Consider the following 24645-nt stretch of genomic DNA (forward strand, 5'->3'; position numbering starts at 1 on the left):
CTGCGCGCACACGGCATTCTGGGAGGTGGGAGCGCTCCGCTGTCTGCGTGTCTTTATTTACACACCAGTGCGGGGAGGCTACTGCGGATAGCATGGCGAAAAGGAGACAGGAAAAAGTCAGCATTGCCACAGAGGTCAGTCAGCACTGGATTCTGATTCGGGGGAAGGCGGTTTACTCAAAGACTTTAGCCTTACAACTTTATTAGCGCTTGCTGCACGACGCGTGTTTCTGCTGTAGCCACATGGGCACAGCACCGGAGGAGAAGACGAGATGAGAGTCGGAGCTAGGATAGGCAAGCAGTGTGTGCATGTACTCCTTTCTCAGTTGTATTTAATGAGAACTGCGTGTCTGTAGCTGTCTGTCTTGCGTATAGCAATGCAACACCTGGTGTATCTATGTTGCGGTGTGAATCCGGAAGTGTTGCTTCGCTGCGGTCAGTCCTGGGTCAGCTGAGGAGATCCGGTGCGGCCGCACTGTGCCTGTGTGCAGGAGGCGACAGGGCCCGTGTCCGGTACAGAGAAGAGTCACTTCATAACCGCATCAACCTCGCTTCAGATCCGTGTTTGTCAGAGCAGTTTAACTCAAGGCAGTAAGCAAAGCTTTAAACTGTGACCGGCAGTTCATTGGAAAGACAAGGTCGCCCCCCAGTGGAATGTCTGCTAATTGTTGCTCCGTCGCTCGTTTTAAACCAAAAATGTGTATAAATGGTCGATTTACGAAAACGGGGGAAAATACGAAAATGTAATCTTTAAATGAATATACTTTTGTCAGAATGGTTACCCATGGGCTGGGTACTGTACAGGCCAGTGGGAGATCATACAGACTGCAAACCCGTATTGACTCCACCACAGGTCCGTCCGAGAAGAAATGTTTCAAACCGAGCCTGTTACCTTGTTGTGAGCATGTTATCGACAGTGTGGCTTTTATGTTTAAGGTGTTACACTGATGTTCTGCCATATCATGAACTCTGGCCAGAGAGAATCCCAACCCTCTGGGCTACTTCTTTACCCAGCTGAGATCCTCCAGTCAGGACAGAAGGCACTTCTTTACACAAAGGGTGGTGGGAGCTTGGAAGAACTTACCCAGCCACGTTGTCAAAACCGATACCGTGGTTTCTTTCCAGGTGTGTGTGAGATCCTGGGATTAATTAACTCCTAACTGCCCGATGGGCCGAATTGTGACTTTTCCTGACCTTTGCTTTCCTGTGTTCTTATGAATACTTTTCTTAGTTTTTGTTCTGTTGTTACACCCACATTCCTGATATGATACTGAAAATAAGGAGGATGTTCAATGATAAAAATCATGTGGCATTATAAGGGAAGCACTTTCACTGTAGTGAAAATGGCATCGTACAGTGAAAAACACCTGTTAAAATACTTGCTGCATTGTCGCAAAAATAAATATCCATCTAGCATTTGTATGGCGTGGGGTGAGTGTATATACAGTAGTTGCTATTTTATTATTGCCAGTGGAACCAGAAATGACATTAGCTTGAATTAGATTTCTCGACAGTCTTCTTTGTGAGCATGTTATGCTCATTGTCATGTTTTCAAGAGAGTAGATTTCTGTAATGTACCGTAAGCACAACTTAAGTCAATGTTTGACTTTAATAATGCAAAAACATTTGAGACTATGATTATGTATTAGTACGTTTTGCTAAACTGGCAACTAGTGAAGACACGAAGACTTATTACTTTTTAAGGGGAAGTATTTTGTTTTAAAATAATATAAACACATACAAAACATTTTTCCCAGTAGGTCAGATTCTTTCGTGACATCAAAATTGATGTTTTCCCAAAACCTGAGATTAATCAAGCACTACCTGCTCTTAGGTTAGATGATGATAACCAACAGATGTAATGTGATGACAGGACTGAAGTAATTGGATCAGTGCCGGTTCTTCGGTCAGGAATCTGGGATCACTCTGAGTCTTCAGGAGGTCATGTTGACTGGCTCTCCTCAGTGTGACTGCTGATGGAGTCAGGGCTGTTCCTCCAGTCAGGAATCAGAGTCACTCTGACCTGAGTCTTCAGGAGGTCATGTTGACTGGCTCTCCTCAGTGTGACTGCTGATGGTCCTGGAGTCAGGGCTGGTTCTCTGGTCAGGAATCAGAGTGGCTCTGACCTGAGTCTTCAGGAGGTCATGTTGACTGGCTCTCCTCAGTGTGACTGCTGATAGAGTCAGGGCTGGTTCTCCAGTCAGGAATCAGAGTCACTCTGACATGAGTCTTCAGGAGGTCATGTTGACTGGCTCTCCTCAGTGTGACTGCTGATGGTCCTGGAGTCAGGGCTGGTTCTCCAGTCAGGAATCAGAGTGGCTCTGACCTGAGCCTTCAGGTGATCGTGGAAACGTATAGTTATTGTTTTTAGACTCTTTACTACCTAATCTGATAAAGAGTTCTGATTGAGCAATGTTGAAAATCATTTTGTATTATGGTATTGTACCTTTGTTGTATTGTATTATTGTCATATATATGTTTATGAGCTCTTGACATGCTCATAAAGACAAATTCCTTTAGGAGCAATAGAGGTTAATTCAATTTGTGTATGCCATGAAAGATGCTAACTAAAATAGTAAACTTTAACACAAATTTGACTTGCTTTTATGTGGTTCTCAAGGAATGACTTGCATAAGCAAAAAATGATACATTTTATTACAGAAATTTTATTACAAATCCCTTTTGTTGAACTGAGAATATTAGTGAATAAGTAGTCAGTTAATTATACAGCCAAGAGCATTAATGTTTGAAATATTGCCAACGGCCATATCACCCTGCAACTCACAACTGGCAACCCCTTAAAGCTCAGCAGGTGTGAGCCTGGTCAGTACCTGGATGGGAGACCTCCTGGGAAAAACTAAGGTTGCTGCTGGAAGAGGTGTTAGTGGGGCCAGCAGGGGGCGCTCACCCTGCGGTCCATGTGGGTCCTAATGCTCTATCCACATGCTCTATCCTTCGGATGAGACTTAAACCGAGGTCCTGACTCTCTATTATTAAAAATCCCAGGGCGTTTCTCGAAAAGAGTAGGGGTGTCCTGGTCAAATTTTCCCCTGGCCTTCACTAATCATGGCCTCCTAATAATCCCCATCTCTGAACTGGCTCCATCACTCTGTTCTCCTCCCCACTGAGAGCTGGTGTGTGGTGAGCGTTCTGGTGCACTATGGCTGCCGTCACATCATCCAGGTGGGGCTGCACATTGGTGGTGGTGGAGGGGAGTCCCCATTACCTGTAAAGTGCTTTGAGGGGCGTGTCCAGAAAAGCTCTATATACGTGTAAGGAATAGTTATTCATTATTTCCTGCTGCCCGTGGTCTGTGAGGACCAACAGCTGCAGCCCCTCAGGTCCCGCCCTCTTTCACAGATCGACCGCGTGGAGGAGCGTCGTGCCCTCTGCCGGGACAGTCTGGACAGGGCGGAGTACCGGCGCCGCCGCGAGGAGCTCTGTGAGCAGGACAGGTGAGACGCCAACACACGATGAGTGAAACCCTCTCTCAACCTGCCTCGGGCGGGATGCGCTGTCTGAGTGGGCAAGGATGGGACTCTCAATTCATGAACAAATGGTTACAAATGAGAGGAGGTAATTTGGCCCATCTAAACTGTTTTTGACAGGTAATAGCCGACTGATCTGCGTGTTATTTTATAGTGTGGTTACCACTCTCTCCAGCAGTCCTCCTTACATACAGTACAGCCACAGGTCTATGTAGGTGCAGGCGAGTGAAGACAGGGCAGTGTTAATTAGTATTACAATGATGAAAGAAATAGGGACTTGAAACCCTGCCTGTCTCTGCACATATACTGAGAGATGGAGTACAGGGCAGCATCTGCAGCTGACAGCAGCCCAACCTTCATCTCAGCACACGGACAGGCAGATGAGCTGCTCTGAATCGCTTGGTCACGCCTCTCTCTTTTCAGACAGGCGCTGGAGGAAGAGATGACCATTCTGAATGGCAGGCTTTCGAAATATGGTGAGGGATTGCCGAGTTTTCATCTCTCTTTGTATAGTCAGTATTGTGGCTCTGCTGCTTATTTCATAATGCTAAAAATCAAGATTTTTCATATAAAAATTGAAATGGGTGTCCTCAGTATAAGGGCCGTGTGTCTGTGGGTGTCCTCAGTATAAGGGCCGTGTGTCTGTGGGTGTCCTCAGTATAAAAGGGCCCTGTGTCTGTGGGTGTCCTCGGTATAAGGGCCCTGTGTCTGTGGGTGTCCTCAGTATAAAAGGGCCCTGTGTCTGTGGGTGTCCTCAGTATAAAAGGGCCCTGTGTCTGTGGGTGTCCTCAGTATAAAAGGGCCCTGTGTCTGTGGGTGTCCTCGGTATAAGGGCCCTGTGTCTGTGGGTGTCCTCGGTATAAGGGCCCTGTGTCTGTGGGTGTCCTCGGTATAAAAGGGCCCTGTGTCTGTGGGTGTCCTTGGTATAAAAGGGCCCTGTTTCTGTGGGTGTCCTCGGTATAAGGGCCCTGTGTCTGTGGGTGTCCTCAGTATAAAAGGGCCCTGTGTCTGTGGGTGTCCTCGGTATAAGGGCCCTGTGTCTGTCTGTCCTCAGATCAGGAGCTGGCGGTGCTGCGGGCAGAGAACAGGAAGAACATGCTGCTGTCGGTGGCTCTGCTGGCTGTCTGTGCTCTGATCTACTTTTCCCTGATCTACTGAGCCCAGAGCCCTGGTGCAGCAGGCTGTGAGTATCAGCGCCAGCTCCCCCTGGAGGCCTTCTCCTGCCCGCAGTCCCGGGTTCCTAGACAGGCTTCCGGGATCCACGGGCTCCTGAGGACACAAGCAGGGGTGATGGAGGAGCGGAGCTCTCACTTGGGCCTCAAGGTCCTTCGCTCCTGCTTCACAGGACTCAAGTCTTCTGGAGAGAGAAGATCAGATCTGTCACCGCTGGGTTTCTGGGCCAGGTTCTCTGTGCCTTCATTTTATATGTACTGTGTATGTCCTTAGAAGAACTTGACCTGCCACTAACTTCAATGTGTTAGAATCAAATAAACTCTTCCCCTCCACTGGTCAGGGAGTAATGTAACGTGAGGTCAAGTGTTGTGCTTAATTTAATGTGGTGGAGTAGTAATACAAGTAATGAACATCCAGGTCTCTCCAGAACTGGAGTGAGTTCTTGACATCAACACGGTGCATCCAGCCTTCACTTCAAAACCCTGAACACGGAGCCCTGGGGCACCAGAGTGTATTGAGGGGGAGCGGGGCTGCCTCCTCGCCGGACCCTGAACGCAGAGCCCCGGGGGATGGGAGTCTGTTGAGGGGGAGAGGGACTGCTTCCTCGCCGGACCCTGAACGCAGAGCCCCAGGGGTTGAGAGTGTGTTGAGGGGAAGCAGGACTGCCTCCTTGCTGGACCCTGAACACAGTGCCCCGGGGGACAGGAGTGTGTTAAGGGGGAGCGGGACCTCCATTAGGTTTGAACTTGGAGCTCGATTTGGCCAATCTGAGTTCTCACTAGTTTGTCCTGATGATTTCCTTGGTTGTGTTAGTGATGGCAAAGAAACGCGTGTGGAGGCAGAGATCGAGGAGCTCCTTGCACATGTTCTGTTCTCTCAGGCGATCTGCTGCTCGGGCTCTGACAGCAGGGCCCCACAGAGGCGTCAGGCAGCAGGGTAAGTGTGGAGCGAGACTGTCAGGCACGCTTCGGTGAGGGAACGTACAGCGAGGCCAAAGGAGAAGGATATCTACACAGAGTGGAGTGGAAGTGGGCAAGGTTAGGGTCTGACCTTCTCCTGAACTTTGGTTTAAAACTGGGCTGGTGCCACAGTGTGCAGTAAGCCTTTGAGAGGCAGCTGAGCCGGAGAGCAGGCTGGCTCAGTCTAGAAGATGATAAAATGGGTTAGTGGGATTAACTACCCACAGCTGCACCCTCCAGACAGGCGTGGTGCTGCATATCTAGGAGTTTTGGGACCAAGGGCCAATAAAGTCCTTCATTAAGACAAGAATTTAAATGAAGGGAAGTCATGCACAGTTACGCATTTGTTGTCAGGCATTTGTTACAACTAATTTGGTGTTCAGTTTGGTTACTGTGGTACAAAAAATATATATTTCTGGTCCAGAAAGACACTGAAAAAATTAGCTCAGGAGAACTGAAGATCAGCTGCCCCAAACAAAACGAATTTTAGAATTATTCAAAGCAGACACTTCTTTAGACAGAGGATTGTGAAACCATCTCCTCAGACATGTTGTTGATCGTGACTCCTAAGGGTGCTTTAAAAAAGATGGATCTATGTATACAGGAACAAGTGAAGGTTAATTCCACACTGAAAAGCATATAAAACAAATTCAGGGTTTTGCTTGTTGAGTCTCTTCAGGCGACAGGGACATAAGTCTGTGAAGGAGAGAGAGGAAGGTAGCAGGGATATAAAGCACAGGGGACAGGGACAGATTGATTCTCTCTCCTTTTCAGGGTGGAAGGAACTTGTATTTGTTCCTCTGCAGTCGGCACATGCTGATGCAGCTCCTCACTCGAACATTAAGGTTCTTGCAACCAGATGAGCAAGAAGGGCCAGAACCGGAATGACCTGCTCTCTATGCAGCCTTCATTATGTCCAGTAGCTTCTTACTGAACAGGCAATCCTGACACTTAGAGAACTGCTATAAGAAATTAACACTGCAGGTAAGGGGAGGCCAATTCAGGGCACCTAGCCTGTGTGGAAGGTTCTGTAGTTGCTCCGACGGCCATTTTGCGATGGAAACCAGTGTTTGGGCTTCAGAAACCAGGCTTCCGGCTTTCCTCGCTGTTACCACCTGCAACCTGGAATTGTGAGCGCTCCTAAAAAACAAACTTTCAAAGGTTTAAGAACACAAAGGATTTTATTTCTTTTTGACTAGGCCAGCTTTTTTGGGGGACCGGCTGCCATCGGCTTCAACACACTCTGCAACAGAAAGGAGAAGAGGTCGGACGAAGCCCAGCAGTGTCTGCGGTGCTGTGCTGCAGTCTCGGGGCGCTCGGAGAGGGAGGGCAGCTGCTTGCTGCTCAGGGGGAAGGCCAGGACACAGAAGGTCTCACCACCACCCCCCTAAAAGAATACACAGTCACTGCTGCTCAATGCTCTGTCCACACTGGCACTGTCTGCAGGTCAGAGCTGAACTGACATTGCAAGTTCTACCACCATCTCTCCATAGTGACGTAGCTCCATACAGAGTACTACTGACAGTCACATCTGTGAATATATAAAATAAAAACAGTGCCATCAGCACATAGACTTTTTCCATTATTACATAAACTATGAATCAAACGCAATTAATGATACATAAAATATTTTCATGGCTGGGTGGATGGAGATAAGACCTTTAAGAACAACACAATAATACTACCTAAACCCAGACAGGACATTCAGAGGAATCCCTGTCCCAGCTACTGGTCATATTGAAAAGGAGCAGAACAGGGTCTCAGCGGTGTGTATCAATGCGTCCCATCACACCCAGAACAGCCGCCACGCTGTCAGAAATCACTTTGGTGAAGAGCGCAGAGTTAGTCAGGGCTTTAACAACTGAAGCAGCCAGGGCTGATGGGATAGTTATACTGTCAGGACTGGGGTAATCTCTCTCAGGACTGGGACGTCTGGTGTCAGGGGTAATTATCCTTTTAGGGCTGGAACAGTCTCTCGTAGTGCTGTGATATCTGGTGTCAGGAGTAGTTATCATGTCATGACAGGGGCAGTTTCTCTCAGGGCTGAGACGTCTGGTGTCGGGGGTAGTTATCTTGTCAGGGCTGTGTCGTCTGGTGTCGGGGGCAGTCGGTCCGGGACAGTCTCTCTCAGGGTTGAAACGTCTGGAGTCGGGAGTAGTTATCCTGTCAGGGTTAAGATGTCTGGTGTCAGGGGTAGTTGGCCTGGGGCAGTCTCTCTCAGGGTTGAGACGTCTGGTGCCAGGGGTAGTTGGCCCGGGGCGGTCTCTCTCAGGGTTGAGACGTCTGGTGCCAGGGGTAGTTGGCCCGGGGCGGTCTCTCTCAGGGTTGATAGTGCTGGTGGATGAAGGAGAGTATGTCCTCCTTGGATAGCTTCTCGGGGTCGATCCGCGTCTGGGAGTCATGAACTTTCACACCGTCCTCCCAGGCCCAGAACAGACGCTCGACGTGACAGATACTAAGGAGTGACAAGCAGAGAACAGGAGACCATCAGTCATAAGCATGATACCCATAGTAAAAGGTGAAGGCAGAGACAGCTGGGATCCACCCTAACCCACCCCCAAACAGGGTACTCACTGAAAGGGGATCCACCCTAACCCACCCCCAAACAGGGTACTCACTGAAAGGGGGCCACTGCGTTAGGAGGAAGTTCATAGGTGGACTCTTTGCTCAGTCTGTTGTAGAAAAACTTCCTCTTGGAATTCTTACTGTAGGCCATCGTCCAGGGGTCTGCAGTCAGAGAAGAGAGAAGTGCGTGTGATTGTGCGACTATCATACAACAGACGTGGGATCTTGTCCACAGTTACTGCAGCACACTGATATTGTTGACGGATCTTTTTCCCCACCCTGTGCTCTTAAGATCACTTCATTTGATTCATTCTCCAGCAAACGTTTTCAATGCACCATGATAATTATTGATAAAGAGAGAAATGTTAAGCTCTTTATAAAAGAATGAAGTGAGAATTTCCAAATCATTACAGTGTCTTGAATTATTAAACTTGCTCTAAAGAGGAGGAATATAATCGTGATACTACAGGACTTCATTCATTTTATAAAAAGGGTGAAAACAGAAGTCATCATGTTAAATTATGCCCTGTTTAAGGATGAGGGTGTTTGCATTTCTCACCTTGATCGCCTCATTCTGAAGGTTTGGATCAATGTGTACTGTGTCTACACGGCTGTCTTTGTGAGTTACAGATGATCAAAGGGTGTTCCTAATAATCATCGCAAGTCACTGTTAGATCATTTGGTCAGACAAATTAACCATTAATATTCAACAGTGAGTAAAACATTCCTTGTGAGGTCATTAAGCCAGGCCCCATTGGAAAGGGCAAATCAGAAGAAGCAAGAATAGGAAAAACAAGGACATCACCATCATCGTCGACCCATTAGTTTGTCAGAACCAAGAAAATACAGTTTTCTGTTGCTAGAAGATTGTAGAACTAAATCAGAAGAATGTTTATAAAAAAAGTCATTTAACAGACAGCCAACATGGGTTTAGAGAGGTAAAGGTCTTGTCAAACTAACGTTTTTAAAATTCTTTAATCGAGCCAGAAGGACATTAGATAACACTAAAGAAAATGACATGTTTAGCTTTCCAGAAGGAGTTTGGTAAGGTCCTCATAAAAGCTTGATTCCCAAATTACACAAGAATAATCAAGATACATTCAGCAGTGGGGTGGAGAACTGGTTAACAAACTGGAAACTGTGTGGACTGAAGGGGTGGAGCCTCACAGGAAGATGTGAGTAGTGGTACAACTGGGATCCATTGTAGACCTCTTGCACTTCCTGAACTGTATTAACAATCAAGATGTTAGTACAGTTAGCGAACTAGTCAGACGTTTCTGATGATATTTAGCAGGGGAAGAGTGGCAAGCACAGAAGCCACGTTCCAATTGTCCTACAGGGACCGTGGTGAATGGCAAGCCAAGCTCCAGGTGCAAGCGCTCAGTGAGACTTCAGGGGTGGCAAAGTTTGCCTTAATTCCTGAGGCAGATGAGCTGAGGTGCTCAGAGGAAGTAGGGCTCAATGGAAAGGCAGTGTGGAAAAACACAAGTTCCCTGCAGAAAGTCAAGTAGGGCTTCAGTAAGGAGAAGAGAAACTGAGCATGGCTCAATGTCAGAGCACTGACCAGAGAATTGGATGAGGAAGGTGTTCCTGATTGATAGAGGAACAGGGGCTGGGAGATGTGTCCTGAGGGAGTCTGTACAGGGTTAGATGCAGGCTGAGTCCCCTCAGAGGCAACAGCAGGACACGAGTCGCTCTGACCACGGAAGTAACAATAGCCTTAGAAATGTCAAGCGAAAGCAGAAAAACAATTCCTGCTCTTGGTATAGAAAGGTTGAGGGAGCTAAATCTCTTCCATTTATAACAGGGGAGACTAGATCCAGGTATACACTGAATTTTAAATATTGACGCATAGTGTAACAGTTGTTGATATTATAACTACTGTTATTTACTGTCAGTACTCTACCGAACTCCACCAGTGAATCAAAGAGCACGTATCACCTAATGCTTGGTCTTCCCAAATTTGGGGGATTGAAATATTAATCTTTATAATTTTCCTGCCTAGCAAGCTGGTTTTTACATTGCTTTGATTATGTCCCTGTTTTGTCATTTTAACCCCCAGGGGTGTAATGATTTATAAACATTATTGCTGTTGATAAAAGTTATTCTTACGACGGGCAGTACTTTTCAACCTTGGGTTTTCTGCACACAAAACATGGTAAAAACTGCTTCCCTTTTAAAGGCAGCAGGTCAAGCCCATCCACACCTGCAAATCGCTTTCCCAGTGGGAGCTTCTCAGTCGGAAGAAGTGACGATTTCTGTGCCCGTGCTCGTGGGGGTTTTTTTTAAGACTGAAGCGCTGGGAATCACCGACACTGCACTCCTGCCTCCCTCTCTCTCCGACACCCCGCCCAGCTCGGTCTCCAGCTCTGTGCTCTGCCTACGTACCCACCTCTCTCTCTACCGTCTGTCTCTCTGTGTGTCTGAGCGCGTCTCACCATTGACAGTTTTGATGATGTACAGTCCGGTGGGAAGGAAGTGCCGGTCGTCCCTCCCGGTGTAAGAGAGGCGCGGGAAGCCCCCGGAGCTCTTGGTCACCTTCATCTCCAGCCTGAAACAACGGGCAACACTTCACGAACATGCGCGCGAATCGGTATCCTCCCACCTCCTCGTCGGGACCTGCGCCGGGCGGCTCTCTCCCTCCGGCTCCGGGCTTGCGGCCCATCTGCCTCACCCATCTGCTTTGCTCTGCACCACCCTGACAGGCTGATGAAGCTCAGACCCTGGGAGTCACCTTTCCATTCTCTGGCATCACCTCCAGTTGCCCAGGCTCCCTGACTATACCCTCACCGCTCCTCTTCCTCCTCTGACCGCTCTCTTACCTGACGAAGATCTTCTCCATCTCCTCCAGCCTGTACACCTCCTTCACTCTGGAACAGGAAGAAGGACAATCACAGCTGCAGCTCACAGTTCTGATACTGTAACACTCCAACAGGGATCTCTTTCAGACGCACAGTAGCGCACGCCGGCACAGAGCTGTATTTTAATGGGGACACAATGAGTGATGAAATTGAAACTCTTGCGGCAAAGTGCACAGGGCTCCACCAGCCTGCAAGTACCAGGTGCTGGAAATAATTTAATTTCGGTTGCCCCGGCAGCAATTCTGCACTGAAAGACAAACAGTTCTACAGTAACATTCAGAATTCACGGACCATAAATTTGTTTTTCTGCATTACCAGTACAACTGGCCGCGTGGTTCAACTGTGGAGAGGGAGCCCATGGTGACTCAGGACAAGGGAGGTCTCAAGTCTCACCTGATGGGGTTCATGTCTGGCCGGCTGGGTTTGGAAACGGCTCGCACAAACTTCTCTGCCATCTGGACCCTGAGAGACCGGCAAGCACAGGCAGAGGGGTCAGCCACTGGGCAGAGGTGAGCAGCAGTCTACACATGCATGGTGTGATCACCGTGCTGGATTAGTCCTGCTGCAGCTCACTGGGCTGAGGGGCCATTCATGAATGGCATTATCATCTGATCAGTATAGCACGCTGGCGTAGGATGGTGTATCTCTGCTGTCTTTATGACTGTGAAATAGGAGACTCTGTGCCTTCACAATGAGCCAGACTCTAGTTGCGGACTTGCGCACGGTTACACTGGAGAGACTGCACACTTGGAGAAAGAGTGGGGGGCTCACCTCTGGTTAAAGTGCTGGTCCCGCACATCCGTCCCATTCAGTACCAGCGCATCAAGGACGTGCACAGCACCAATCCGGCGCTGTGCCTTACCCTGCGGACACACGTGGCACAACAGCAGGCCGTAAGAGTCGCGGAACGGAAGGGTTCATCCAGCAGGCCTTGCTCATTCACTCGCCCGATTCCAGTACCCCCTAAGCTGAAGCTCACACTTTGCACTCAGTGCCCAGGTTTATTTCTCCCCCTTTCCCACACTGTAGAGAGAAGGACCTGGCTCTCTAGATTCAGGCCTTCCAGTACTTACTGTGAACAATCCTGCTACCTGCATGCAATAAACTCTAGACAAAGTATTTCTTCATTTCTTTGTAATGTGACCAAACCTGTACACAGGGTCATGTATTTTAAATTAAGTCATATTAATGTTTTGCACAATTCTACCGTAGGATCTCTCTCCTAATTAAATTTTGCCTATTTAGCTATGTACCCTACGATTCTGATGGCCGTGTTCCCTTCCCCACAGTGTCTGGGAATAGTGGGTTCAGTCCTGAGGGACCTGTCCTTTCGAACCCTTTGTCCACTCATTCTTACTCAGCCCTTAATCACTGGTGGACAGGCATTTCTCTGGATTCTGACCTCGGTGTCAAAGGCACCCTGGCTGAAGTATGTAGCTGCAAGAGGGTCAGCAGACAGAACATTCTGCAGTCTCTCCAAAACTAGCCAATTAAGAATTTGTTTCTTTATTTCTGACTAAAAGGCTCACAATGCCTGACCAGTTTCTGATAAACAGATACAAAAAGTGGGAGTTTGTCCTTCTGCTGAAGTCCAATAGGCCACACCCCAAACAAGGGCAGCGCTGAAGCTCGCTCATCAGCACTGACACTGAGTACGCCTCCACTAAGCTTTGCGGAGAGAGCCTTGCGGAGTCAGTACCTCTCCCTTCAGTTCCTGCACGATCTCCACGCTCAGCAGCGTGTCCCTGGGCAGCTCCATCTTGAAGTTCTCCAGCTTCTTCCAGCGTACAGGAGACTTCCCATCCCATGTGTAGATCTGGGATTTCTGACAGGCACACAGGTGAGCTTGTTAACAGTTCTGCGTCTGACAATGACACAGGCACAGGACCGGATTCTTGTATCTGGTATAGGGAAGATTCTGACCCCAGGTGAGACTGAGGTCAGCAGGGATTCTGCACATGTAATATGCAAGAATGCAGCAGTGCCTGGACTGTAATCTTCAATCTCCTGTGCAGATCAGACGGAGCCCGATGCTCTGCTTCAGGATTGTGACTACAGAGACTGTCTGCAAGGGATGTTAGAAACAGGTCTGGCTTGTGAAGCTCACATTTAGATGGAAAAGGAACTCGATCAGTGTCAAAGAGGAGCTAACAGTGCGAGTTAACAGGCAACGCCCTCCACTCACCCCCAGCCCCAGCAGGAAGAGCTGCTCCCCTCCACCCACAATGCAGCGGTAGTCCAGCACATGGTGCATCTTGTCCAGTGTCCGCGAGGTCAGAGACGTGGGCTTGTAGTTAAAGGACTCAATATCAGAGCCCTTAGGGGACAGAAGGAGACAAGCACTCAGTATACACTGTGTATGATTAACAGGTCTTCCTTTACAGAGACACACTACAGGACACAGGCACAGACTCACACATACAGACAGCAGGCAGAGACAGAGACAGGGTTAAAGACAGAAGGACAGACTCACAGGCAGGCAGACACACAGAGAGACGGATGTCTCCTGACCTTCATCAGCTCAAAGAACTTGGCCTTGGGGTCCGAGGGGGAAGGGGCAACTCTGGCCTGGTCAGGAATCTGCAGAAAGAAACAATGTAAGAATGAAAGATGAAGAGAGAGGGAATAACTGTCTTGATAACAATGAGAAAGGCAATTCTGCAGTGCATGTGTCAGTGTCAGAGCTCTGTACCCAACCCTGCAGTGTGTGTGTGTGTGTCAGTGTCAGAGCTCTGTACCCAACCCTGCAGTGTGTGTGTGTGTGTGTGTGTGTCAGTGTCAGAGCTCTGTACCCAACCCTGCAGTGTGTGTGTGTGTGTGTGTGTGTGTCAGTGTCATAGCTCTGTACCCAACCCTGCAGTGTGTGTGTGTGTGTGTGTGTGTCAGTGTCAGAGCTCTGTACCCAACCCTGCAGTGTGTGTGTGTGTGTGTCAGTGTCAGAGCTCTGTACCCAACCCTGCAGTGTGTGTGTGTGTCAGTGTCAGAGCTCTGTACCCAACCCTGCAGTGTGTGTGTGTGTCAGTGTCAGAGCTCTGTACCCAACCCTGCAGTGTGTGTGTGTGTCAGTGTCAGAGCTCTGTACCCAACCCTGCAGTGTGTGTGTGTGTCAGTGTCAGAGCTCTGTACCCAACCCTGCAGTGTGTGTGTGTGTCAGTGTCAGAGCTCTGTACCCAACCCTGCAGTGTGTGTGTGTGTGTCAGTGTCAGAGCTCTGTACCCAACCCTGCAGTGTGTGTGTGTGTGTGTGTGTGTGTGTGTGTGTGTGTGTGTGTCAGTGTCAGAGCTCTGTACCCAACCCTGCAGTGTGTGTGTGTGTGTCAGTGTCAGAGCTCTGTACCCAACCCTGCAGTGTGTGTGTGTGTGTGTGTGTGTGTGTCAGTGTCAGAGCTCTGTACCCAACCCTGCAGTGTGTGTGTGTGTGTGTGTGTGTCAGTGTCATAGCTCTGTACCCAACCCTGCAGTGTGTGTGTGTGTGTGTGTGTGTGTGTGTGTGTCAGTGTCAGAGCTCTGTACCCAACCCTGCAGTGTGTGTGTGTGTGTGTCAGTGTCAGAGCTCTGTACCCAACCCTGCAGTGTGTGTGTGTGTCAGTGTCAGAGCTCTGTACCCAACCCTGCAGTGTGTGTGTGTGTCAGTGTCAGAGCTCTGTACCCAACCCTGCAGTGTGTGTGTGTGTCAGTGTCAGAGCTCTGTACCCAACCCTGCAGTGTGTGTGTGTGTCAGTGTCAGAGCTCTGTACCCAACCCTGCAGTGTGTGTGTGTGTCAGTGTCAGAGCTCTGTACCCAACCCTGCAGTGTGTGTGTGTGTCAGTGTCAGAGCTCTGTACCCAACCCTGCAGTGTGTGTGTGTGTCAGTGTCAGAGCTCTGTACCCAACCCTGCAGTGTGTGTGTGTGTCAGTGTCAGAGCTCTGTACCCAACCCTGCAGTGTGTGTGTGTCAGTATCAGAGCTCTGTACCCAACCCTGCAGTGTGTGTGTGTGTGTCAGTGTCAGAGCTCTGTACCCAACCCTGCAGTGTGTGTGTGTGTGTCAGTGTCAGAGCTCTGTACCCAACCCTGCAGTGTGTGTGTGTGTCAGTGTCAGAGCTCTGTACCCAACCCTGCAGTGTGTGTGTGTCAGTGTCAGAGCTCTGTACCCAACCCTGCAGTGTGTGTGTGTCAGTGTCAGAGCTCTGTACCCAACCCTGCAGTGTGTGTGTGTCAGTGTCAGAGCTCTGTACCCAACCCTGCAGTGTGTGTGTCAGTGTCAGAGCTCTGTACCCAACCCTGCAGTGTGTGTGTCAGTGTCAGAGCTCTGTACCCAACCCTGCAGTGTGTGTGTCAGTGTCAGAGCTCTGTACCCAACCCTGCAGTGTGTGTGTCAGTGTCAGAGCTCTGTACCCAACCCTGCAGTGTGTGTGTCAGTGTCAGAGCTCTGTACCCAACCCTGCAGTGTGTGTGTCAGTGTCAGAGCTCTGTACCCAACCCCGCAGTGTGTGTGTGTCAGTGTCAGAGCTCTGTACCCAAACCAGCAGTGTGTGTGTGTCAGTGTCAGAGCTCTGTACCCAAACCAGCAGTGTGTGTGTGTCAGTGTCAGAGCTCTGTACCCAACCCCGCAGTGTGTGCAGCTCTTTTCAGGACTCACCCCCCACAGCTTCAGACACTCCTTTCGTATATCTGCCTGTTTTGGCTCCGACAGCGTGCTGAAATACAGACAACACAGTCAGGCGGCACGTAGAGACAGACACTAGGGGCAGCTGGAGAGAGGCAGGTGGGAAGACTGGTACATGAGTTGACACACAAATGACACATACGGCACAAGAAGAGATTTCGAAGGCCCTTCATTGTGATCGGACAAACTGAAATGACAGTTGGGTGAGAAATATGTTAAACTAAAACAGTTCTGAGCAAACGCCAGTTTTGAGATCTAAGACCAGAAGAGAATAACGTATACACAGAGTGCTTACATACAGGCGGTACTCACGTGTCCAGGACGAAGGCATGGATTTTGGCCAGAGATTTAATCTGGACTGCACAGTGGCTACAGGAAAGAGCACAGTAACACTGTTTATTTTCAGTTTGGCTGACATCTTTATCCAAAGCAACTTAATATTTGCTCTAACTTATATATGTGGGTTAAGGGTACTACAGAAGTGTTTCACTCAGAATTTGAACCCACAACCCTCCAGTTACAGGTCAAGAGCCCAGAGTGCTTCCCCACACACAGTGCCCAGTCAGCACAGCTGCACAGAGGCCACACAAGATTAAGAAAGCTCCTCTAGAGATACACACAGCTTTCTGTACCTGCCTGCTTAAAGAAACACAGGTTTGTACAAACCATTTTTGATATCACACTCAATTCCAAAGGTATGTGACTCTTCCGTTACATTCTGAGCACATAACAATTAAGTAGGGTAAATATTGGTATGATTCTAATTATTCGCTAATGGGGAAAAAAGTGCAGCTACTGTATGTGTACCGGAAAATTAAATGGCATCAGCATTCCGATAGTAAGAGCTTAATGCCTTGGTACCACACTGTTCACACTGCATGTATTCACTGCACATTGAAGATGTGATAGGAGCTACAGTGATGTGAAAAACAAAGTATACTACCTCACAATTCTATGGTTTTATTTACACTTAGACATATCTGACCTTCACCTTGTCCTCACCACGTCCCCAACAGTAGATAAATCTAACCTCATGTGACAGATACCACAAATTTTGCTTTGTTATTATGTATTGAACAAATAACTTAGCCAACATTCAGTAGCCTTGTGTGAAAAAATATTAAAGGACTGTCCTACACTGACCGGCTGAAGGAACGGAGTCTCTTCAGTCTTGAACAGAGAAGACTGTGAGGAGACCGATACAAGTATTAAGGGACTGTCGTACACTGACAGGCTGAAGGAATGGACTCTCTTCAGTCTTGAACAGAGAAGACTGTGAGGTGACTGATACAAATATTAAGGGACTGTCCTGCACAAACATCTACAAGCAGAGATGGACTAAACTTGACAGTAATGTATAAATGGAAAAATGGAATATAAATGATAGTATAAATATAAATGACAGCAATGTATAAATGGAAAAAATCTGATTCTGGATTTTTGTGATTTTAAACAAAAATAATTGCACAGGAAGTTGTACTTTCAAGATGGCTATTCTTAACCATCTCTTAAATCCAGTTAATTGTGGGACAAGTTTTACTCTGATTACATTTCCATTCTCCACTCAGCTTCACAATAAACACATACCTCACCTCATTTTATACAGCTTGAGTCCCATCCACACCCCTCTCTAACTCTCAAACTCTCAACTAACACCTGCTCACGGGCAAACACATGATCTTACAGCATTCAATTCAGCTTCAGTCCCAACCACACCCCTCTCACTGACAGGCTTCCTTGGGGCCTGCAGGCCCATAGCGACGTCATCAGTCTCCCCCAGAGTGCAATACTGCAGTCTGTCCACCTGACACAGGACCAGCCTGTCTTGTGCCCCCCCCCTTCTCCCTTTAAGGACAGGGGTCCCCAAAAGTGGCAGTTTCAAACTGGGTGGATAGGTAATAAAAATAATTGGCAATTCCATATTTATACACCAAGCCCTCTCACTGCTGCCTCTGCTGAACTGTCACTATGCGAGACAAGCAGCTTTGGATTACAGTAAAGAACAGGACCGGATTAAAGTGGCTCAGAGCCCAACGGCAGGGAACCTCAGTGTCCTGACCTCTCATTGGAGCGGACCATGTGCTGGTAGAAGTCCGTGTCTCCCTTAATGATATCCAGAGGGACGACCTCCGTCACGTCAGAGGACGAGAGCCTCAGCTGGTTCAGCTTCAGATTCACGGAGAACAGGTACTCCCTCACCGGATCGGAACCGGGCTTCAAGCCCCGGCACACCACGTACCTTCGAGACAAGCAGAGGCAGAGGCGTCAATACTGCGTCGTTGCATAGTGGAAACCCTGACAGACTAGCCTCTTCAACGGGACCAGACGGCTGGCCGCAGACGCCGAGACTCACCTTCAGCCTAACAAGGGCAGGCGGGCGGACGGACACACTGACCTCTCAGAGTTGGCCGGCCGGCTGGTGACGGGTTTGAAGAGAGACACCCTGTCGAAGCACAGGTACAGCAGGTACACCAGCCCCACGCTGAACGGAGTGAAGAGATCGAATGTCTTACACAGAAAATGACCACCTGGAGGCAGAGGGAGAGAGAGGGTGAAGGAGGAGAGGGAGAGAGAACGTGCAGGGGTGGGAGAGAAAGGAGGAGAGAGCGAGCAGGGGTACGAGAGAGAGGAGGAGAGGGAGAGAGAGCGAGCAGGGGTACGAGAGAATTGAGGAGAGGGAGAGAGAGCGAGCAGAGGTGGGAGAGAAAGGAGGAGAGGGAGAGAGAGCGAGCAGAGGTACGAGAGAAATGAGGAGAAGGAGAGAGAGCAAGCAGAGGTGGGAGAGAAAGGAGGAGAGGGAGAGAGAGCAAGCGAGCAGAGCTGGGAGAGAAAGCAGGAGAGGGAGAGAGAGAGAGAGAGAGCCAGCAGAGGTGGGAGAGAAAGGAGGAGAGGGACAGAGAGCAGGGGTAAGAGTGAAAGGAGGAGAGGGAGAGAGAGCGAGCAGAGGTGGGAGAGAAAGGAGGAGAGGGAGAGAGAGCAGGGGTAAGAGTGAAAGGAGGAGAGGGAGAGAGAGCGAGCAGAGGTGGGAGAGAAAGGAGGAGAGGGAGAGAGAGCAGGGGTAAGAGTGAAAGGAGGAGAGGGAGAGAGAGCGAGCAGAGGTGGGAGAGAAAGGAGGAGAGGGAGAGAGAGCAGGGGTAAGAGTGAAAGGAGGAGAGGGAGAGAGAGCGAGCAGAGGTGGGAGAGAAAGGAGGAGAGGGAGAGAGAGCAGGGGTACGAGAGAGGAGGAGAGGGAGAGAGAGCGAGCAGGGGTACGAGAGAATTGAGGAGAGGGAGAGAGAGCGAGCAGAGGTGGGAGAGAAAGGAGGAGAGGGAGAGAGAGCGAGCAGAGGTACGAGAGAAATGAGGAGAAGGAGAGAGAGCAAGCAGAGGTGGGAGAGAAAGGAGGAGAGGGAGAGAGAGCAAGCGAGCAGAGCTGGGAGAGAAAGCAGGAGAGGGAGAGAGAGAGAGAGCCAGCAGAGGTGGGAGAGAAAGGAGGAGAGGGAGAGAGAGCAGGGGTAAGAGTGAAAGGAGGAGAGGGAGAGAGAGCGAGCAGAGGTGGGAGAGAAAGGAGGAGAGGGAGAGAGAGCAGGGGTAAGAGTGAAAGGAGGAGAGGGAGAGAGAGCGAGCAGAGGTGGAGAGAAAGGAGGAGAGGGAGAGAGAGCAGGGGTAAGAGTGAAAGGAGGAGAGGAAGAGTGCAAGCAGGGTACGAGAGAAAGGAGCAGAGGAATTCCAGTACCTGTCCTGACCACAGACAGTGCAGTGAGGAACTGACACAGCAGTAACTGTTTACTCAGGATTTCCTGGATGTTCTCCTGCCCCTCCACTGAGAATCCCTGCACAGGAAACACCCAGTTAGAGCACAACAAAGCATCTGTCAGCAACTTAGGGCGCACAAACCCAGCAGAGTATCACGAATCACACACTCAGACACCCCTGCTCACACAAGGACAGAGACGGACACACATCCACTGCTCGCGCACGGACACACCGCCCAGTAACAGGCAGACAGCCTGGCTCCGCACCCCATCTGCCATGAGGAAGTGCAACCCGCGGCGCTCCGTACTCTCCAGGACAAAGTTCCGGAATGCGCTGATGTTCTCCGGGCGAGTGATGTCGCCATCGCCGTCCACACCCCCCTCGCCTGCAAAAGATTACCAGTTAGACAGGGAGGCCGAGAGGAGGATTTCTGAGATTGAGAGCAGGGCTTGGCGATATACCGAAAATGTACCGACATTGACGTTAAGACCGACCTCACCGACCTAATTTTGCTTATTTCGGTATGTTTGATAAAAGCTTTCTCCTCTGTGAGCTTTCATGAGCGGTCCCCTTAAAAAACTACAACACCCGGTAGTCATATCCAGTCACATGCTTCTGCCTCGACCACCCTTCGCTCTTCATTCAAAACACAGAGAAGCGTGCCGGGCGTGAGACAACACGAGCGCTCGTGCTGAACCCAGGCAGGCAGGGAAGACTCAAGTACAAATGAAGAAGAGCTGGTATCTAAAACAGATGCAGTGTCGATCGTTTGGTCATATTTTGGCTTCAGCAAACTGAACAAAGAGAAGTCAGATGTAAACTCTGTCGGAAAACCGTTTCTGCGCCCAAACGTCACACGAGCAACTTGTGTCATCGCTTGAAACACAACCATGTTGTGGAATACGAAGAGTGTGTGGCCAAAAAAAAAAGAGAGACTGACAAGCGCACTCATGGCCCAATTGATTCCCCCAAACAGCTGTCTCTAACACAAACATTTACTAACGCCACTCGATATGCAAAGGATTCACGCAGATGAAACGAGACAACTAACGCCATTACAGACTACACAGCGAAGGACATGGTCCCCATAGCTACAGTGGAACATAGAGGTCTCCAAAGACTCGTTCAAGGCCTTGACAAGAGATACGTCGTGCCCTCGAGAAAATATTTTTCTCAAACTGTGGTGCCCGACATTTATAAAAAAAGAAAGGATAGCTGCTGAGCTCAAATCAGCCACAGCAGATCTCTGGTCAAGTAGGCCGATGGAACCATACTTGAGCCTTACTTTGCACTCTAGCGACGGTGAATGGATCCTGCGCAGCAGATGCCTTCAGACAGCATGTTTTCCTGATGATCACCCAGCAGGTATGAGTGCACAGGGCCTGAAAGATGCCCTTTCCGCGTGGGACCTCCCGGAGGAGAGGCCGGTGTCCATCACGCCAGACAACGGCGCGAATGTCGTCAAAGCCACAGAGGTTAACAACTGGACACGGCTGCAGTGTTTTGGCTACAGATTGCACCTGGCAATCGGTGAGTTAGTAGCGTCATTTGAGTAGACACAATGCTACAACTGGATTAGTTCTACCCTTCATTAAGCAGGCTTAAATGCCATAATGTGTGTGAATATTAAAGTATAATTAATAGAATAATAAATAATCAATCATATTTATATAGCACTTCTCATATTCAGAGTGTAACACTGTGCTTTGTACAAAAAGTACTCCCATTTACAATACATATGACCAAACATATATATGAAAAAAAATCATTAAAATAATACCAGAAAATAACAAAAAAGATGATCTATCCTGGGCTTAAGAATAGTAAGCAATATTTTCCCCCCAGTATTTAATAGTCAAGGGGAAGCACAAGAAAAAAAAAAGACATTTCTCCTCATCTGTTAATTTTAAGATGGTGGCTGGTCAACACACCAGTTTGAAGCATGACTGAACCTTCACTATAATACCTCAGTTTTGTATGTGTATTGCGTTACAGAAAATGCTGCGAAAGATCAGCGTGTGGAGCGGGCAACAGGATTATGTAAGAAGACTGTCAGCGCCTTCTCCTATAGCTGGAAAACAAAAAGGCCTTGGGGATGGCACAAAAAGAACTCAACCTGCCACAGCACAAGTTGAAGACTGCATGTCTTCAACACAAGATGGGGGTCAATGCAGATAATGACTGAAAGGGTCCTTGAGCAAAACTAACAAGCCATCACACAGGTCCTCACTGATGACAAGACGTTAAGGCACCTTGTCCCGTCCTGGGCTGACCTGGGTATCTTAGGGGCTGTCACAAAAAGCTCCCTCCCCACTGATGGAGGTTACAGGTGCACTCTCAGGACAGGAGTATGTCACCGTCTCACTTGCGAAACCTGTCCTACGAATCCTCCGTGCACGAGCGCTGGCTCTGGAGGAAGATGACGCAGAGCGTCCCATCAGAGGGGAGTTACCGGACATGGCCGGTTTTGTCGACCCCAGATTTAAGACGACGTACACTGCTTCACACCACGTCCCCACCAGAAAGGAAAGAGTGAAAACGGAGATGGAGTCAGCTGCAGTCCCCCAGGAAAGTACCACAGGGAGCGCAGAGCCCCCTACTTGTCCAACGGAAGGAAAGAAGCCAAGGAGGTCATTAGGGAGCTTTTTCAAAGGAAATGAGGCAACACCTTCAACCACCTCCACTGTGTCGGTCCAGCAAACAGTGGAAGCAGCACTGAGCACCTGCTTGGTGTCTCCCATGCTGGATAGTAGTGCTGGGCGATAATTCGATAACGATAAATTATTTTTCTAAAATTTTTCTCGATATTATTTAAACAAAAGTTCGATAAATGTTCGATATATATGTTTATGCTTTATAGAAAATACTGCGTGAGTGCGCATGCGTGTTGCAGACCGGGCAGCTAACGTGCTGTCGTTTCCCCACACGGTGGTGGCTGACAGGATTGTAGTTGGAGTGGAGAAATGAGCGACACTGAAGCAAATGTAGTGCTGCCAACGACCAGCTCGAAGGAGAAAAAAATCTGCCTTTAAACTTGAAAGAAATAATGATTTTACGTGTATCGGGATAATTAGCGATATCGACTGATATGAAAGTTTTTATCGTGATGTTTTTGGCCATATCGTCCAGCCCTACTGGGTAGTGAGGAGAATCCATTGGACTGGTGGAAAAAAACATCATGTAAACCTTCCTGCTTTACGCAAGGTAGCAAAGAAGTTCCTTTGCATAGCAGCCACCACCTCCACACCAGAGCGGGTTTTCAGTTCAGGTAGAAACATTGTTACACGCCTCTGGTCCTGCCTGAAACCAGAAAAGGTTAACATGCTGGTGTTCCTGGCTAAGAACGTAGAGTAGGAGGCCTACAAGTGCAGCATGGACACCGAAAGAGCAACATAAGGGAGGATTTTATTTATTTACACTATTCATTTTAAAAAGCTATTTTCTATTTTTGTTAGTAATTCAGGCATCTACAACTTGCCTTTTACTGTAAAACAATTTATAACAGTGATCTTTTTCCAAAGGATGTATATCTTGATTTCTAGCATAATTCATATTGAAAATTAAGATGGGAGACATTGAGATTTCGTTTGCATTTGATAAGTATTCAAAGTTCTATATTTTTCATAAATGTTCTTTGTGCAATATGTTAAAATGTTCATTAAAAGTGTTTCCATGAATTATGTCCTTAAATTATTTGTAAGACATTGAGATAAGATGGGGTGTGTGCGGCTTCAATAGTTGTATATATTTAAAACATGATCTTCCAGCATATCATGTCGTCATATCATTCCAAGGGTTTAAAAAAAAATATCGTTAATTTATCGTTATCGTGGTAAATGTGTGAAATTAGCGTGATATTGATTTGAAGTCATATCGCCCAGCCCTAACTGAGAGGTTTGAGAAAGAAAGGCACAGTGAGGTGATCTTCTCTCTCATTGGGGTCCATACGCCCCCAGACTACATGGTCTGCCAGTCATGGGGACACAGGAGCAGAGCGCTGACAGGGCTCACAGTGCGACGGGATACAGAGCTCAGTGTGAGGACAGGCTCCCCAGGCCTGTACCCAGCTCGGTGTCCCTCTGTACTGAACAACCAAAAGAACTCAAGGTAGAGTGCTGTGTCCGGGCTCAGTTGGCCACAAAGCCAGTTGGGAGTCTGGGACACTGCAAGAGGCTATTTGACCTCACTGTCTGGAGGTCTTGTACAGATCCTGCCCCCACCCAGAGAGCCCAGTCAGACTCGGGAGCTAAAGTGGTAAATAAGACACCAGTTTTGAACAAAGACAAATACTTACTGACTGTAGTAGATTCTGGTTGTTTTCATTACATTTAGATTCATCATTTTTTTTGTATTGTCCAATCAATCTGGAACCTTGTGTTTTTATATCTTGGAATGAAGTTCTGAACCCTTGTGACCACAGTAGATAAAGCCCTGTACCAGAGGCTCAGGTCTGATGGAGGACAGGAGTGTCCCCAGTCTCCTTATCTCTCAACACATCAGGAAACAGAGCCCCATACTGGAGTCTCAACTCTGATTGGAGGACAGGAGTGTCCCCAGTCCCCTTATCTCAACTTATCACAGGAGACACAGCCCCATACTGCAGGCTCAGGTCTGACAGGAGGACAGGAGTGTCCCCAGTCCCCTTATCTCATCTCATCACAGGAGACACAGCCCCATACTGCAGGCTCAGGTCTGATTAGAGGACAGGAGTGAATTCATAAGTGAATACGCTAACCCTGCGGTCCAATGGCTCTCTCTGGGAAACCAATTCGTAAAGCACACACCAAGAGCTGTGTTGCAGAGGGTTAAGAAGAAAAAGGAACACAGCAAGCTTTGTGTTGGAAGCTGTTTGCGCGAGGGTGACTCTGTTCTGTCTGATGTCATCTTACCGTAGTACGGTTCGAACAGCTCACTGGGCGCGGAGAAGAAGTCCTCCAGCCGGAAGTCGTTGGGGCCGCGCAGCGTCATCCCGAAGCCCTTGGCGTGCCAGCGCCGCCGCCACAGCACGTACTCCGAGAACCCGCCAGGCCCCGCGCACACATCCCCGAAATACAGCAGCTCGCCATCTCGGTCCCGGGTCAGCTGCTTCTGCAGGGGACAGAGAGGGACAGGGGAGGAGGTCAGAGAGGGAGAGAGATCACAGGGACAGACTGGCGAGGGGGTCAGAGAGGGAGAGAGATCACAGGGACAGACTGGCGAGGGGGTCAGAGAGGGAGAG

The 24645-nt window shown here is 48.7% G+C and overlaps 2 protein-coding genes across 4 annotated transcripts in view; one reads left to right on the forward strand and one right to left on the reverse strand.

Annotated features, from left to right (window-relative positions):
• Window positions 1–7183, forward strand: ccdc167 (coiled-coil domain containing 167). 2 transcript variants are annotated; one of them, XM_069178582.1, is made up of 5 exons: window positions 1–134; window positions 3360–3454; window positions 3911–3963; window positions 4542–4670; window positions 6819–7183. In XM_069178582.1, the coding sequence occupies exons 1-4, from the start codon at window positions 93–95 to the stop codon at window positions 4643–4645; spliced, it is 294 nt and encodes a 97-aa protein (XP_069034683.1). In that variant the 5' UTR covers window positions 1–92; the 3' UTR covers window positions 4646–4670; window positions 6819–7183. The 2 variants fall into 2 exon arrangements, with proteins under 2 accessions (XP_069034683.1, XP_069034682.1); XM_069178581.1 differs by lacking the exon at window positions 6819–7183 and having other exon boundaries at window positions 4542–5012.
• The window catches only part of cmtr1 (cap methyltransferase 1), a 32058-nt gene continuing 14194 nt past the window's right edge, over window positions 6782–24645 (reverse strand). For both annotated transcript variants that reach the window (XM_069178580.1, XM_069178579.1), the window contains 16 exons: window positions 24317–24515; window positions 19694–19812; window positions 19408–19504; window positions 18088–18220; window positions 17752–17931; window positions 16005–16061; window positions 15666–15723; window positions 13557–13625; window positions 13231–13362; window positions 12745–12870; window positions 11817–11908; window positions 11439–11507; window positions 11007–11054; window positions 10623–10735; window positions 8238–8346; window positions 6782–8074 (listed from right to left, as the gene is read on the reverse strand). In XM_069178580.1, coding sequence (XP_069034681.1) covers window positions 7939–8074; window positions 8238–8346; window positions 10623–10735; window positions 11007–11054; window positions 11439–11507; window positions 11817–11908; window positions 12745–12870; window positions 13231–13362; window positions 13557–13625; window positions 15666–15723; window positions 16005–16061; window positions 17752–17931; window positions 18088–18220; window positions 19408–19504; window positions 19694–19812; window positions 24317–24515 — 1737 coding nt within the window. In that variant the 3' untranslated portion in view covers window positions 6782–7938. The remainder of the gene's footprint in view (window positions 8075–8237; window positions 8347–10622; window positions 10736–11006; window positions 11055–11438; window positions 11508–11816; window positions 11909–12744; window positions 12871–13230; window positions 13363–13556; window positions 13626–15665; window positions 15724–16004; window positions 16062–17751; window positions 17932–18087; window positions 18221–19407; window positions 19505–19693; window positions 19813–24316; window positions 24516–24645) is intronic.

This window comes from Lepisosteus oculatus, chromosome 2 (genome assembly GCF_040954835.1).
Source record: "Lepisosteus oculatus isolate fLepOcu1 chromosome 2, fLepOcu1.hap2, whole genome shotgun sequence".
NCBI lineage: Eukaryota > Metazoa > Chordata > Actinopteri > Semionotiformes > Lepisosteidae > Lepisosteus > Lepisosteus oculatus.

Bases quoted from the DNA above. Each gene is read 5' to 3' on its own strand.
- ccdc167 (XM_069178582.1), top strand. From the start codon at position 93: ATGGCGAAAAGGAGACAGGAAAAAGTCAGCATTGCCACAGAG. The intron at 135-3,359 runs GTCAGTCAGCAC...CCTCTTTCACAG, and splicing joins AAGTCAGCATTGCCACAGAG to ATCGACCGCGTGGAGGAGCG. The intron at 3,964-4,541 runs GTGAGGGATTGC...GTCTGTCCTCAG, and splicing joins TGGCAGGCTTTCGAAATATG to ATCAGGAGCTGGCGGTGCTG.